At 44.2% G+C, this 14,747-nt stretch overlaps 1 protein-coding gene across 2 annotated transcripts in view; it reads right to left on the bottom strand.

Annotated features, from left to right (window-relative positions):
• Positions 1 to 14,026, bottom strand: part of SNX10 (sorting nexin 10) — a 32,559-nt gene extending 18,533 nt beyond the window's left edge. Inside the window, exons 1-2 of one of the 2 annotated variants that reach the window (XM_072329927.1) lie at positions 13,939 to 14,026; positions 2,172 to 2,227 (exon numbers count right to left, since the gene is read on the bottom strand). In XM_072329927.1, coding sequence (XP_072186028.1) covers positions 2,172 to 2,195 — 24 coding nt within the window. In that variant the 5' untranslated portion in view covers positions 2,196 to 2,227; positions 13,939 to 14,026. Of the gene's footprint in view, positions 1 to 2,171; positions 2,228 to 13,746; positions 13,903 to 13,938 lie in introns of those variants that run through there. The other variant, XM_072329925.1, reaches the window with a different exon arrangement.
• Positions 14,027 to 14,747: the final 721 nt, after the last annotated feature.

Below are 14,747 nucleotides of genomic sequence, written 5' to 3'. Positions count from 1 at the left end.
ATTGCCATGCAGGTGAGAAAGGTGGGAAAGATCTGTTAGCCCTGAGCAGGCACACAAGTCAAGGAACAAGTTACTCAGCACTGTCCAGATATGCACATGCAGATTTGCTGGTGCTCATTAAACCCTTTTCCAGAAGGCTTACATGCTGGAGGGAAGCTACTGCCACAAGTATACAAAGCTTGTGCCTGAGGGGTAGGCAGTTTGGAGCTGACAGAAAAGTGTAGGATTTAATAGCACCCACAGCTAAGGAGACAGGAAGACACTAGCCCGTCCATGAACAGTGACATTATTTCTGCTATTTAGGACAGAAATGCATCACATTGTGCATATGACAGCCAAAATATCAGAAGTGCAAATTCTCTGTTCTCCCCATTTCACTGACAGCAGCAATGGTAAAAGATCAACTCCCCAGAAGGTGCTGCTCCTGTAAAGCACTGGTTGCTGGCAGCTTTTAACTCTTCCTGCAGTGTGGTAACCCTGGGGCATGCCAGTTTAAGCTCTTTATTACCTGGCTCCAGCAAAATACGTGGGCTTCCTGTGTTGCAATAATTAGACCATACTGAGATTCTCTGCTAAATCAGTAATCAGCAGATAGACTGCTAGAGCTACTGCATAACTGAGTTTGGTTTGGGAAAAAACGAGCCACAAAGAACAAGGGCTCCCTGCTGGGTCAGCTGTGGCAGCAGCAGAGACAGGGCATCAGCTTGTTTCTTAAAATCTAACTCTACTACGTGCAAGACCAGCATCACCATGGATTATATATTCTCTTTTCTGTGTGTGCCTGCTGAGGCCAGAGCTTCTCACACTTCTGCATGTCACACTGACCACCAGTCCAGAAAGCACCTTAGCTTGAAGCAGACAATTCTTAGTGCTCACTGGTTAGATGGAAACATTTTATTACTACCTTGTTAAAAAACAAACCAGTCCTGGAGCTTACTCAATAACACTGAAGCCCCAGTGGTTCCTGAGGACATGGACCATAGCAAAAGCAGCTGATCATTTCAAAGGAATTCTTCCTCAAAACTGTCTGTGAGGTTTGCTCTTTAGTCCCATCAACCTGTTTGTCCAGTGGCTTGGAGATGCTCCTGGCCCACAACTTTACTACAGAACAACAGCAATGATTTAATTCATCAGAAAGTTCATTTGCCTCCAAAGACTCATCCATACAGCCCATCCATTACTACCAACCCAACAAGCAAAAGCAGACAGGGATACTGTCACAAATGAAAGACTTTGGTCTCTCATTCAAGCGGTCTTCAAGGCCTATTCTTTCAGTACTTCACACACTGAAATCAATGAAACCTTGTTTGTATCTTCAGCTTTTACCCATTTCTGATGTTCATAAAATACAGTTAATAAAAGAAATGACAACAAAATGGGTGATCATTGGATGGGCTCTAATTAGTTATTTCTCATAAATCCCACTTAACCTGCTGGCATTGCTCAACTACATCAACCTGGGCCTGCAAAACAAGAATCACCATTTGCTACGTACTACAGAGATCCATTTTTATTTCATTTAATCCAGATCCTAAGAGCAAGGTAACTGCAGCAGAAGTCACAAAGACCCAGAAATCGCCATCAGAGAAGCAAAAATTTCTGTGGTGCTGCATATAGTGCAGTTTTAGAGAAGGATGTGGTGAGGTTTAAATACTCCATCAGATTACCTTCCTTTGGCTAACATCAGCCCTAACCAACACAAGTGGAGAGGGTGGGGGGCAGGGAATTATGTTTCTCAGTTCAGGCAACAAGTCAGTTTCGCTTCTCTGTCCTCTTACTTTAACATGAACAAAGTTCAGGTTGCAGATTATTCGTGGTAACTGAGTTTGCATCAATAGCCATTAGAGCAGCCATCGAATTTTATTTATTACTATGCTTTGTTCCCAGTGTAGCACCCCTTTAACACAGCACAGACTAATTACCCCACATATGAGCATTATTAACTGGAGATGCTCCAAAGATAAGGGCCATTCTGTTTTAGTTTGCTATATGGAAGAAACAGGTATGCTTCCTTGGAATTATTCACCATAGTAGAAAGTGTTAAAAAAGTACCACAACCAATTATTTTGCTTAATCTGATGAATACCAGATGACAAACTATAGATCTTAATGAAACACAGTTCACAACCACCCCAAATAGAGTCATTTTTATTAAAGCTTAAGTCACTTACTTGTTTTTCATGTTTCGGTGTCATCTTTAATGTCTTGTATTAAAACCTAAATTGACCTGAAAACAACAAAGACATCAGTTTATCATTAAATTATTATTTAAAAGGTCATTATTGCTTTTGCTGGACATTAGTAAATAGCAGGAAGAGCCACACTTCATTCTGTGCATGGAAGAAAACACACTTGCACCCATCCTATGCCTTCTCAATTCATGATGGGCAGATTCTCTGCTTAGCAGTGACAGAAACACTGGCTTAGTCCCTCTCTGGGGATGCTTACAATACTCCTGGCAATCACCCTGTGCCCCAGCCCTAGCACCCTGATCTACACCAGGCTCCCAACAGCACATGCAGTGGACACCCCTGCTTATCCTTTGTGAAAATAAAGCAGAGGCAGCACTGTGACTACAGTGGGGTCTGGGAGACACCAGTGTTATCTAGGCAGCCCTGCAGACAACATGTGAAAGACTCCAAGAGCCTCTCTAAACTCTCTCTGCAACAGAGAAAAAATGCTGGCAAACCCTTCAGATTCTGCATGTTGGATAAAACTCAGGCTAAGTTCCACAGCATTTATGGATTTAGGACTTTCACATGGGGAAGCATATACTTAAGCAAAATCCAAAAATCCTGTTGTTAACTTCTATTTTAAATCCACTCTTTCACTGGAAATCCTGATAAAATCTTAACAACCTCTGCTGTTGCACAAAATAGCCAGCTTGCCTTGGGTAGACATACATACACACAGGAAAAACAAGGCATATTTATTTCTGGCTAGCATGCATATACTGCCTATGTAAATACAATGGCCATGGGAAAAAGGATTTGCAATTTGCCTTCCCCTTTACTTTCCTCACACACCATCCAGTCATTGCCAAGTAATACGATCCACTGACCCCCTCAGCTACAACATTATGCAGTTCCTCATCAACTTTTCAGCATCAGCCTCCTCTTCCCAAACCAAACAGGCCCAAAAGGTTCCTTCCTCCCTCCCAGAGTGCAGCTCTCTGCTGGACCAGAGGTGAGAGTAGGCAATTCTCTAAAAAGAACCTTCTTGCTCATCTTGCTGGAAAGACACATGGTGTTGTTAAATGACAGTGAACAAACTTTCTTACCCAGCCCTAAAGTTACTATTTCAGCACCAAAAAGCTGCCTAAAAATATTTTAAATGTATCATTTTTTTCCATCAAGTAACCTGAAAAAAATGGAATTACTGGAAGTAGAGTGCTCTGGTACTTGTATGCACACATGGGTATGTTCTTTTAGCAGATCTTGAACGTAATTACAAGCCAAGACACAGAATCATAGAGTGGCCTGGGCTGAGCAAAAGAGAGGAGACATTTTAAGTTGCAACACTGCAAACATTATCCTCAGTTAATTTAATACCAACGGTTCCCTAACTTTAGGAAACGAGTGTAAGAGCTCACAACTGTTTGAAGTTCACATATGGGAACAGCAAAATGCATTTTCCATAGCACGTGCTATAGGCAGGCAGTTACGCTGCAACTGGTCTCAGCACTCACCAAAGCTGCATTTTCTATTGACTTCGGCAAGTCCAAAATCACCCCAGCCATGCCACAGACAGCTGAAAGCACTGAAAAGGACTTAGCCATGCAGCAAGACCAATGCTTCAGGACATCCTTTAACATAAGCAGAAGGTGGAAAAGCAGAGCGGTTCAACTGTGTGCTTAAGACCCCCTGCAGAAAAACCCTACCCCACCGATAGAGAGAAGCTGCCCACAGATAACAACAGAAGGCTGCTGGTCTTCTGTACTCAAAAACTTTCCACTGGAAGAGAAACAAACCAGTGCTTGGAAAAAAAAGAATCAAATAAGTCAGCGGGAGATGCCCAGGCTTGTTATAACACTTTCTTACTTTGACTGGAAAAAACACCATTGCTTTGAGTAAGATGAAAAGCAGAATGAAAACTATTTATATTAACTCTGTGAAACTATAGAGTAATAATAACACCTGCTCCTTTCAGAGTGTATTTCTGACAGCTCTACATTGCATAACCAAGGAAACCTCCGGAACAGATTCACAACTGCCAACAACAACACCCAAGCACAAGAAGATGACGTAGGACAACTTGCTGTGCTTCCTGTGGTAAAAAGAAAGCCAGAACCAACACACCACACAAACACAAAGCAAGTACTTCAGTGTTCTTCTGAGGGATAATACGTAAGTACTAACAAATCTTCTATTTTATTTCATATTTTGGAGTTGCTTTCATATTTCATACCGCTGGGGTATAGAGATCAGTCCTCCCCATCACAAAGGAGGAAGTAACTACTCCCCTACGTTCCCAAGCTGAAAGATTGAAACTGAAGCAGCATCACAGAGGCAGAACAAATGATTGTGCACTGAGAGACTGAACCACACAAAGCAAGCAAGAGCCACGTGCAGTTCCCAGCCTCAGGCCTCTCTTCGGGCTGGGGACCCAAGCATAGCCCTTCTGTCTGCCTTGTGGTAGCAGTGCTCAGCTGCAATGGGATTCCACCGCCAACCCACAGCACAGGCCTGTCTGCTCCACAATTGTTTGATAACTCCATATTGCCAACATTTCCCCTCAAGCCACAGACATGGATCTTCAGTCCAAGAACAACTCATCCACACACCTTCAGTTATCTGTGAAAATATAACTAAATGTATGCCACCCCCCCCCCCCCCCCCCCAGCTTTCAATACGCAATTTATTTTTAGACCTTGGTCACAATCAGAAGTCATACTCAAGCACAAGCAAGTCCTCAGCTGCGCTTTCAAGGCTGTACCCTTCTTAGTGTCACATGAAACTATCTTCCAAGGCTTCAAAGTATCAAAGAGAAGGATCAAAGTATCCAAGTACGAAGTATCCAAATACAATAAGGTCTTTCCCACATCCTAGGTCTTGCTTACTTTAACGCTTCTATAGAACACCCTAAGGATTTTAATCGATAGTTGAGCTGCATTCCTACGTGCATTTCCCTATGCCTTCAGGCATCCAACCATACTATGTTCCCAAAAGGCACTTCATCCTTAAGGATGCAGGGACCAGACCCCACAGAGTAAACCCACAGCTACTCCAAAGGAAAGGCTGTACAGCTGTTTCCAGTGAAAGGATAAGAAGCAGCAGAAAGCAGCGTTACCTCATTTACATAAGAAAACTGCCTGAAGTCTTAAGGATAGCCATAACAACAGCCATATTTAACAGATAGGTACTGTTGTAGCTGGACACAGTTCAACAGTGACTGGGTGACTTGCAATGGAACATCAGACTGTTAAGTAAAAGACTAATTTCTGCATGTTTATTCCCCAGCTTTGAAGAAAATATTCAGAAAGCTGTATAAGGGTAGCACACATTAACACATATAATATATATAAAAGAGACCATTTTGCATTGCCACACCACCCACACTTACAGGATTTAGGCTGCTTTTGTTGACAGGCATCAACAACCTTCCTCAGAAGTAAACCCATTACAGGAAGAGTAGCGGGCACCTCTCATACACACCATTTAAGAACCACAAGTCCTGACAGATGAAAACTCCAGCCTTGTCATCTGCTCTAGGCCAAACTGGAGGGATCACACCCCACTGCAAAACCGTCCTAAGGCCCAGGGACAGGCAATCTAACTGTGGGCTGAACTTAGCAATCTTTAGACACCTGATAACACAGCCCAGCTAACAGATGCAAACACATTAGTGCCCACAGAAGGAGCTATCTTCAGTTAACAGCACCAACAGATGGGCACTTTTAGCTTTTATGTGTTAGAACAGAGATGAGCCCTCTACGAGCATCTGGCATGCAGTCAGCCTACCTGCTTCAGTTTTAGCTCCTCTGTATCTTACTCAAAAGCTGGTCCTCAGGTGTGGCCACCCAATCACTCCATGCTAACCCAGAGTAAGCAGATGCCTTCTAGATAGTCTGGTCGAGTTTAGTGCTTGCGGTTAATGTGACTGCACTAAGGAGTCATGGGGCTCCCCTTCGAACAAAGTACACATAAACAGAAGGGTGAATAACTTCTACTTGTTCAGGCTGCAGCACGTCCAGCCTCCTTTCATAAACCCCGCTGGTTGCCTGCTTCACCTTCCTCCAGCAAATAAACATAAGGGTCTACTCATTAGAAATGAAAATAATATGGAAAACAAGTGTTTTTAAGTTAACTCTGCACAGTGCCCTCAGTGTCTGTGGGCTACACATTGATGTCAATAGAAGTAAAGCATCCCTCAAGCAAACTCCTCTGACTTCCCACCTTACTTCACTGGTGCTGTGTCACAAAAGCAGCAGAAGTACTTCAGTGCCGAGCAGTAAACAAAAACAGTCATAAAGTGCTTTCAGAAGAACAGGAGCTTTCCTAATCCCTAACAGAATTCACAGGGCACCCCACCAACCACAACACTACACAGACACACACTACCAAGAGTCACCACTTGAAATTCTGACTGCCAGCTGCTATTGCCAATGTGTTTAGTTAACTACTCTTTTCTTACAGCATTTCACTCCATTTGGTTGCAAAGTGTTTGTTCGCAGCCACCAGGCAGAAGATATTTCTGCAAATACTGCTTTTTCCCCCCCTCCCAGCTCAGCCATTCCATTTTGTTACAGTCTTCCCGGCTATTAAGATCTGTTTCATCAAGAGAATGGATTTCATCTTTGGTTAGAGAACCTTTCATCCATTTCAGAGGAACTAGGAAAATCAAATAAGTAATCAACCCACCAATTTCCCACCGCCCTCCAAAATACATTGCATGGATTACAGCGTGAGGTATGGGTCATGAAGTCCTAATTTCAGAAACACCACAACACACTGCGTGCTGCATAAACTTGGCACCATATTGCTGCATGGCAGAATGACTCGCATGCAACCTCAATTATAAAGGCAAAAAGAATGGGTTTGTGAGTAAGTGCTAAGATATACGGACTCCAATCTGGTCTTGTAAGATTTTAAATGCTGCATCTGAAAAAGGGTCCCTGTTCAGACAACGTATCTTTCTATTTCTTCCAGAACTTAACATTTCTTACAGGTATTAAAAATTCTATTTCATCAAAGCAAATTGAACCACCCTAATGATACCATCTTCCCCCAGGTGTCTCTTTGTAATAACTCCATTTTATATAACACAGGAAAGTACTGATGGAAGCCATATTTTGCTGCTAAGTATAAGAGACACCAGCAAACACAGTGCAGATTTACTTCAACATTTCTTCTTCAGTCTCCTAAACGCAAACACTGACATCACCTAACTTGTTTTTTTTTCCTGACTCATCCCTTGTAACGTTTTGAATCTCACATGCCAGAAATGTCTCATTTGTGCTCATTTTGTTTATCACATGATTTTTCTCTGCTCTCAGGCTTTCTGCTGCTCAAGTTGCTGTTGCGCAGTGGTGCATGTTTTTATCTCAGCTTTCTTCCTGTTGGGGATTTCCTTATTCTATTAAGGCAGTTATTTTTGTGAAGCAAGACCTGATCACAGCCAGAAAATGCTGATACTTGCACTTATCCTCCGAATGAAAGTGAGGCAAAAGTGATAGTCTTGGTCATAACCACAAAATTAGAACTGCCAGCCCAATTGCGTGCATCCAGTGAAGTGGCTGATAGGGACAGGGCACAGATAGAGCAAAAAAATCAAAACCAGTTCAGTAATTACATCCTGAGATAAACCAGTCCTGAACAGTCACTGTAACTGCGTCTCAGAGCAGTGAAGATGCATATATTCAGTCAGCACTACAAAAAAAAGATCACCAAGCATTTTGATCAACTCTGTTCAAACCGCTGTGATTCTTAGGTCTTAGATTGACCGAACCCATCAGGGATCATTACAGTGATCAGGCTGGATGTCCCACATCTGTCTGCTCTCTAATACAATGGTAACTCACCAGTGCTCTCTTCCACTGAAGTCATCAGATGGCCTATCATTACTGCAGAAACTTAGTGCTGTTGCATGTGTAGTTGTGCTCATATATCTCATATATTACACCAGTTTATTGTACTAGATATTGTAACAGTCAAACTAAACATTTAAGTACATATTGGTAGTGGATTCATCTGGGCACCTTGCTTGTTGAACAGGCTAGTCTGTTGCAAAAGAAAAAGCAATTTTGGAAGCAAATTGCTTCTCAACAATGAGCTGTGAAAAACCCACTTAAAGACCTTGCACCCCTGCTGTAAGATCTAGCCTAGGACTAACACAGGGGATACTCTCTTCCTGGCAAGCAGGCCAAACAGATATTCTTCTCACATCCACAACTAGTGAAATGGTTTCCTCTCTGAGGGTCAGAGCCTAGGACTGCTCAGTTTCTGCACAAGTATTTATGTATAAAACAGTTCTCCATAAGTCCCCTGAAGGAATATTTTGGGTATGAACCCCTTCTGATTTTTCAGTCCCACTATCCCAAGCCAGCTTCATGGTCTGGGAGATGGAGCAACCACCTAAGCCAGGCTCCTGGCTGCTGTCCTTCCTAGCAGACCCCACCTTTGTCTGCAGATGGGAGTCAAAGGGCTTCTTTGTGTCTTATCACAGATTTCCTTTCCTGTTTCCCCAACAACCCTCCTGAGTCAACTCCGCAGTTACACAGTGACTAACCTGCACAACAACCTATCTAACACAGTGAATATAAGACAGTAATAAGACCTTAGGGAGCAGACCAACTCATGTCACAGTCATTAAATACTGGTATCATCAGTTCATGTCTAAAGACACGTGGAGTTGTGTTCCTCCACACCACAAGCGTACACATAGCTGTTCTCAAAGCAAATGCAATTGCAATGACACCATGCTCTGATGCAACTATTTATATATATATGAATGCCCAGTATGTCACAGGCAGTGAGTTCAGTATGCTCTACTGAGCACAGTGCTCACAGCTACATATTTCTTAGCTGTTTCCCTTCTCCCTCTACAAACAGTCCAAACCATACAACTTACAACCTTGCCTTTTAATGCCTCATTAGTAGAGTTTCATTTCTTCTGGGAAGCAGCACGCAGCTCTTGGGAAAACAAAGCCTTCCCTTCAAGGAAGACTGCTGAAGAGCTCATCAAACAGGTAACAGAGACATGACTAATCAAAAAACCACACATTGTCATTATGCAATTAAAATGATGAGGCTATTAGAAGGCCCAGAGTTATAGTCCCGTGATTGTTGGTGTACAAATACGGCAAAGTAAGCTAACAAGCAGCATCCTGAGGGAAAGGAGGAGCAGGAACTTGAACCTGCAGAACCCAGCATGTTGGCAGCACTGCACAGGAAGATCAGGGTTCACAACTCACCACCACAGAATAAATGCTTTGCTGCAGAGTGAAACGCCTGCTCTGCTTTGAAGTGTAGAACACCTCCACGTGAGTGTGCCCTCCTATAGAACTCTCTGGCAGGGAAAGGAGAGGAAGAAGTAATCTGAAGCCACAAAACAAGTCACCGGAGAGAAGATCTGTAACAAATTAAATGCACCAGTGTGCACCCTGCCGAAGCTCTCTGTGGCAAGCCATCGTGCCAGTCATAAACACTGCTGCCATATAGATGCTGGAGCAGGTGCATCCTCCTGGGCAGACATAGGGGGTCATGCTGAGTACAGGTTTTTGCAAGTTCAGTTCTATCAACAAATGTATCTCTGCTGTCAGGCACCAGGAGATACTTTGAAGTAACTCCTGCTGAAGTGTCAGTGAATATACAGACATCAACAGCAACACCCGCACAATACCAATCCCAAAACAAAGCCTGCTTTAAGATGGGCAGCTAGTAGGACAGAAGACAATAAACAAGGTAGGATCATCTAGACAACCATTCCCTAGACACTAAAGAATTGTGTGTTGCAGGAGCTGAGTATGGAGCCAGGAGGCAGGGTGGAAGACAGAGCACAGGCCATCTGTTTCTCTAGCACACACTATATTGTGCCCAGCAAAATCTTGAGGCATTTAAGGTTTCTGTGGAAACTTATCACTAATTAGAGCTCAAGAAAAAATAAATAAATAAATAAATGCCATTTTGAAGTACTCCAAGATGAATGGGAATCACTGGAATAACATTGAGGGAAATGTAGGACCACTTGTGATGGTTTTATTGGATTATCATAGAATCACTTCAGTTGGCCACTCATGCAGCCACTACTGAAATAAGCTTTTCATTTTTGCTTCTTCATTTCTACGTACAAACAAATCATGAATGCCTTATAACCATACAGATCAATAAAGAAAGTGTTCTTTGGTGTTTTCTTTCCTAAGCTGGGAAAAAGCTCATTGAAAGAATGTATATACTTAAATACTACCTAGATGTAGCAACTAATGCTACCAATACAGAAATCCTGTGCAAAATTCTATGCACTACACTTGTGCATGTAGTTTGTTTTGAGTGTATTTGTTTTCCTTTCAAATGAACAAGGAAACACGGCAGGATTTGCTTCTCTATCTCTAGAGTTACCCTGCCAAACAGTCAGGAAATTCCTAGGGTAAATAGCTGTTCCTTCTGCTTAGTATTTTCAGATCAGAAGAACACAAGTTGCTGTGTTACACCTTTTTCAGACGACAAGATGCAAAATCTCTAAGAAAAGAAAATAATCACATTACATTAAGTTAACCAGATCTCTTATATTTCTCCGTTTACAGAAACCAGAAGCTGATGCACACTATGAGCCAGATGCAAGGAAGTAAGATCCACATGATACATTACAAAGCAATGATACACTGATGCACCTGCTCTGTCCTATCTACCTGCTCACACAAATGAGGCACAGAAAGACTCCCCCAGCAGTCCACACCGCTGAGTAAACACTCATTGTCCTCTTTAGGATTCACTTTAACAAAAAAACCAACCTGCCAGAGAAGCATTTCCTTCCTTCATATGAAAGAACAACAAGGCCATATGATCAAAGCAAAGAAGGCTACACTTGCTTGAAGTGATGGCAATTAGGAAAACTATCGAGCAAACATTGACTGAAGCAGGTCTGCAAGCCTGATTTCACTCCCTACTGTCACAAGCGCCCTACTTTTAGGACAGTGCTCTTGTCAATAATGTTTTATTACAAAGGATCAGAGGTAGAGCAGAACAAGTGGTGAAGCAAGCCTATCTGGCATATCTGGGTTGCTCAACTAGGAACAGGATGTGGGAAACTTCATAACAACACCTGCCATGACCCTCTCTGAGCAGGAAAAGCTATTCTAAGAGTGTCATGTGCAGGAGCAGCATGAACTCTCTAGGAGTCTCTAGGATCACAGACCCTTATGGTGTTCCAGTCACCTGCTCAGTACTACCACCTTACAGAATGCCACCCATCCCTGCTGAGGGTGACATGCACTGAGAAAAGACGCATCATGCCATACTGCTCAGCTGATATCTTGATGTAATGCTCCATCTCCTTCTATGAGTGATAATTACTCAGCCCGAACCGAATGGGAAATCCCAGGGCACTGGGAGCCCACAGCAGAGCAGAGCACAGCACCACCGGTGTCACACCTAACATTGCTTCTATGATGGAAGCCATGCAGCACTACGGGCACGCAACCATCCAGAAGGGAGTAAAGCTAGAAACATAAGGCTGATTATCTGTCATGATGGGATCTAAGCAATATTCTATGGAAGACTGTAGTGGTACTGCAGCAGCCTTCCAGAGTGCTATTCCTGACTGGCTGCAGGAAAAAAAACATATTTGTTTTTAAGAAAAAAAGTAAGAAAAAAAATAATACACCATTTAAACCAATTACTACATAAAAACCACTGCAGCAGGTTGTCACAAAACAGGTCATTTTGGGAAGGAGAATCTACTATTGCTGGCAACCTCTGCTTTTCAGTGGTGTGGAAGCATTAATCCTTAAATCCAGCAGCTCACATTAACAGCAGCTAAGCTACAGTGAGAAACATAAATGAAATAAGAACAGCAACATCAATGTAATTCATAATGGGCTTTCCACTCATATGAGCGCTCAGAGGTGCTTTATTAAACAAATATTTTTGCCTTTATTTAAAAGTCTCTTGTTTTCTGTTTGTTACACAAATTCCTTGGGACCCATGAGTGCCTTTATGGTTGTGTTTGCACAGCTTTTACACCACAGGACAACTGAATAAGGCTTCTCCTAATTCATTACACAATAGCACTGGAAAGACAACAGTGTTTGTACTTATGTTCTGAAAATGCTATCTCCTTCATATATATACACGCACACACACGTCCATATGCACACACACATGTCCATATGCACACACGTGTCCATATGCACACACGTGTCCATATGCACACACGTGTCCATATGCACACACGTGTCCATATGCACACACGTGTCCATATGCACACACGTGTCCATATGCACACACATGTCCACAATTTAGAATGACAACAGTCATAAAGCTCACACTGAATACAAGCCCTTAGAAGTATGTTAACGTGAGTACAGTGCACTGACAGCAGTTCCTCAAAGTGAAATTAATTGAGGATAAAGCCTCCTTAGACTCAACATAACATACCCATGAGCAACAACAGACTTCTGGATTTCAAGTCAGACATTATGAACTTGCATAATATCACAGGCTGAAGTAGGCATAAGATTATTTCTGCCTTCTTTAAGTATTAACATTTCCGTTTCTCTACAGGGAGGATTGCTCAGCCTGTGTCACTCAAGCTTGTCCCTACATCACTTTTAGTTTCAATTCCTCCAGAAAAAAACGTCCTCTTTGCTCCACCCAGCGCCTGCCAAAACGAGAAGCAGAGTGGGAAACACCGGCTCAAGCTGCTGTTTCCCTTATGCCATTAGTAGGCGAGTCTGTGCAACGTTAGGACACGAGACCAGCCATATAGGCAGCCGTGATGCAGCCGTGGGATGGGTGGAAGTCCTAAAGCACTTGAATGGATCAGAGCCGGCCCTTACCGAGCTTACACAGCACTCCAGCCCGCTTTTACCTTCTGACCACCGCCCAAAGAGTTGGGCAATGTTTACCCAGGATTGCCATGCACTCGGAGGGGCTGTAAGGATATGGACCACGTGTCTCCTCGGGGCGCTCTCAGCACAACCAGATAACCCTGGCAGACCCGAGCGGAGCAAGCAGCCGCCCACACTCCCTCGACTACTCCAATGCCCGGCCCGAGCCCCGTCCAGGCCTTCCTTCCCCTAAACGCCAGCTTGATGTGCTCGGGGTGTGCCCTGAAGCCCTCTTCCTACGTGCCCCATAGTGCTCGAGTTTGTCATCTCTGTAACACGCTGACAGAAACGAAGGCAGCCCCCGACTAACAAAACGGCACAGCAAGTTAACACATACCATACACACGATTATATGTCTTATATTTACATTACGATGGACGCACAGATTCTCTGCACACCAGCATAACGCTGATAGCTGCCGAAAGGAGTGGGCTTCCCTTCGGGCAATTAGTGGGCTAGCTCAAAACAAGGACATTAATTACGTAAACCAGCGTTCCTTACTGCCTGGTATCAATCATCACTGAAACGAGCCATTACAGTGCAACACAGAGAACCCAATACGGACAGCAGCCCCACGGACCCCAGAGCCACAACCAGCTCCCCCAATCGCAACCCGAACCCCACTTAGAGCCGAAGAGGGACAACCCCACCCCGCGCAGCCGTAGAGAGGCGGCCCACGGGAGCAGCAGCCCCAACCCTACCGCCTTCACGAAGCCGCCCGCGGTGACACCAATACGGCCCAAGCAGCTCCCCGCTATCAGCTCGCTGCTCTGCCGGCACCGCACACGACACCGCAGAGCCGCTGCCACCGCCCCCTTAAGCCGGGAGGCGGAGCGCTCGTCAGCGGCCTCGGGCGGGGCCGCGCTGCCCCCGCGTTTGCCCGCCGCCGTCACCTGGTGCCGCGGTCATCCTCCTCGACATCCCTCGGGGTGGGACGGGGCAGGGCTGAGCCGGGAATCCCACCCTGCGGGGCTGTGAGGGAGGAGCTCCGCGCCTGTCAGCCTAAGGAAATGCACGCTGATGAAAGGCCGACAAGGGAGGGTGATGAATGAGAGTAGTTCTGTTGCCAGTTCAGAGTTTACACGGATAATTGGCGTATCTGTATACGTTCAGTGAGCTTCTTGGGCTGCTTTCGTCCATTTTTGCTCACTGGAGGCGCTGTGTCATGACATGATGTCCAGAAGAGCATTTCTACCAAGGTTATTCTGACAGCTTCTCGGGGTGCAGCTTCTGTGCTGGTATGAATGGCAGAGGTTTGTTACTAATGTTACCTGAGGCCTTCCTTTCTGCTTTCTGGCTTATTTTGTGGAGCATCCCCAGGATGTACAGAAGAAACATCCCACCTGAAATGCAATAAGGAGCTGTTCTCCAGCCGGGGATGGAGCAGGACCGGTAACACAAACCTGCTGAAATGGACGGTGTGAAGGTATCCTGTGGTGGGGGTCATCCTGTATTTGGCAAAGCTGTTTGCAATAAAGCATGAAATGAACACGTTTGCTGGCATCCCGCTAATAATTTGTATCCCTTTACTGGCTCTGTATGGCAGGAAAGGGTTTAATGTACTCAAACATTCATGCTTAAATGTATAACATTCCTGCAGGCAGGCTGGAGAGGTGTTCAGAGATATAGAGTTGCTGCAGGAATTGCTTTGTCCTTCCATGTGAGCACAGCTAAAGGAGAAGTTCTGATGGAGAGAAAGAGC

Source organism: Excalfactoria chinensis, chromosome 2, assembly GCF_039878825.1.
Source record: "Excalfactoria chinensis isolate bCotChi1 chromosome 2, bCotChi1.hap2, whole genome shotgun sequence".
Taxonomy (NCBI): Eukaryota; Metazoa; Chordata; class Aves; order Galliformes; family Phasianidae; genus Excalfactoria; species Excalfactoria chinensis.
This window is presented reverse-complemented; position numbering and strand designations above follow the sequence as displayed.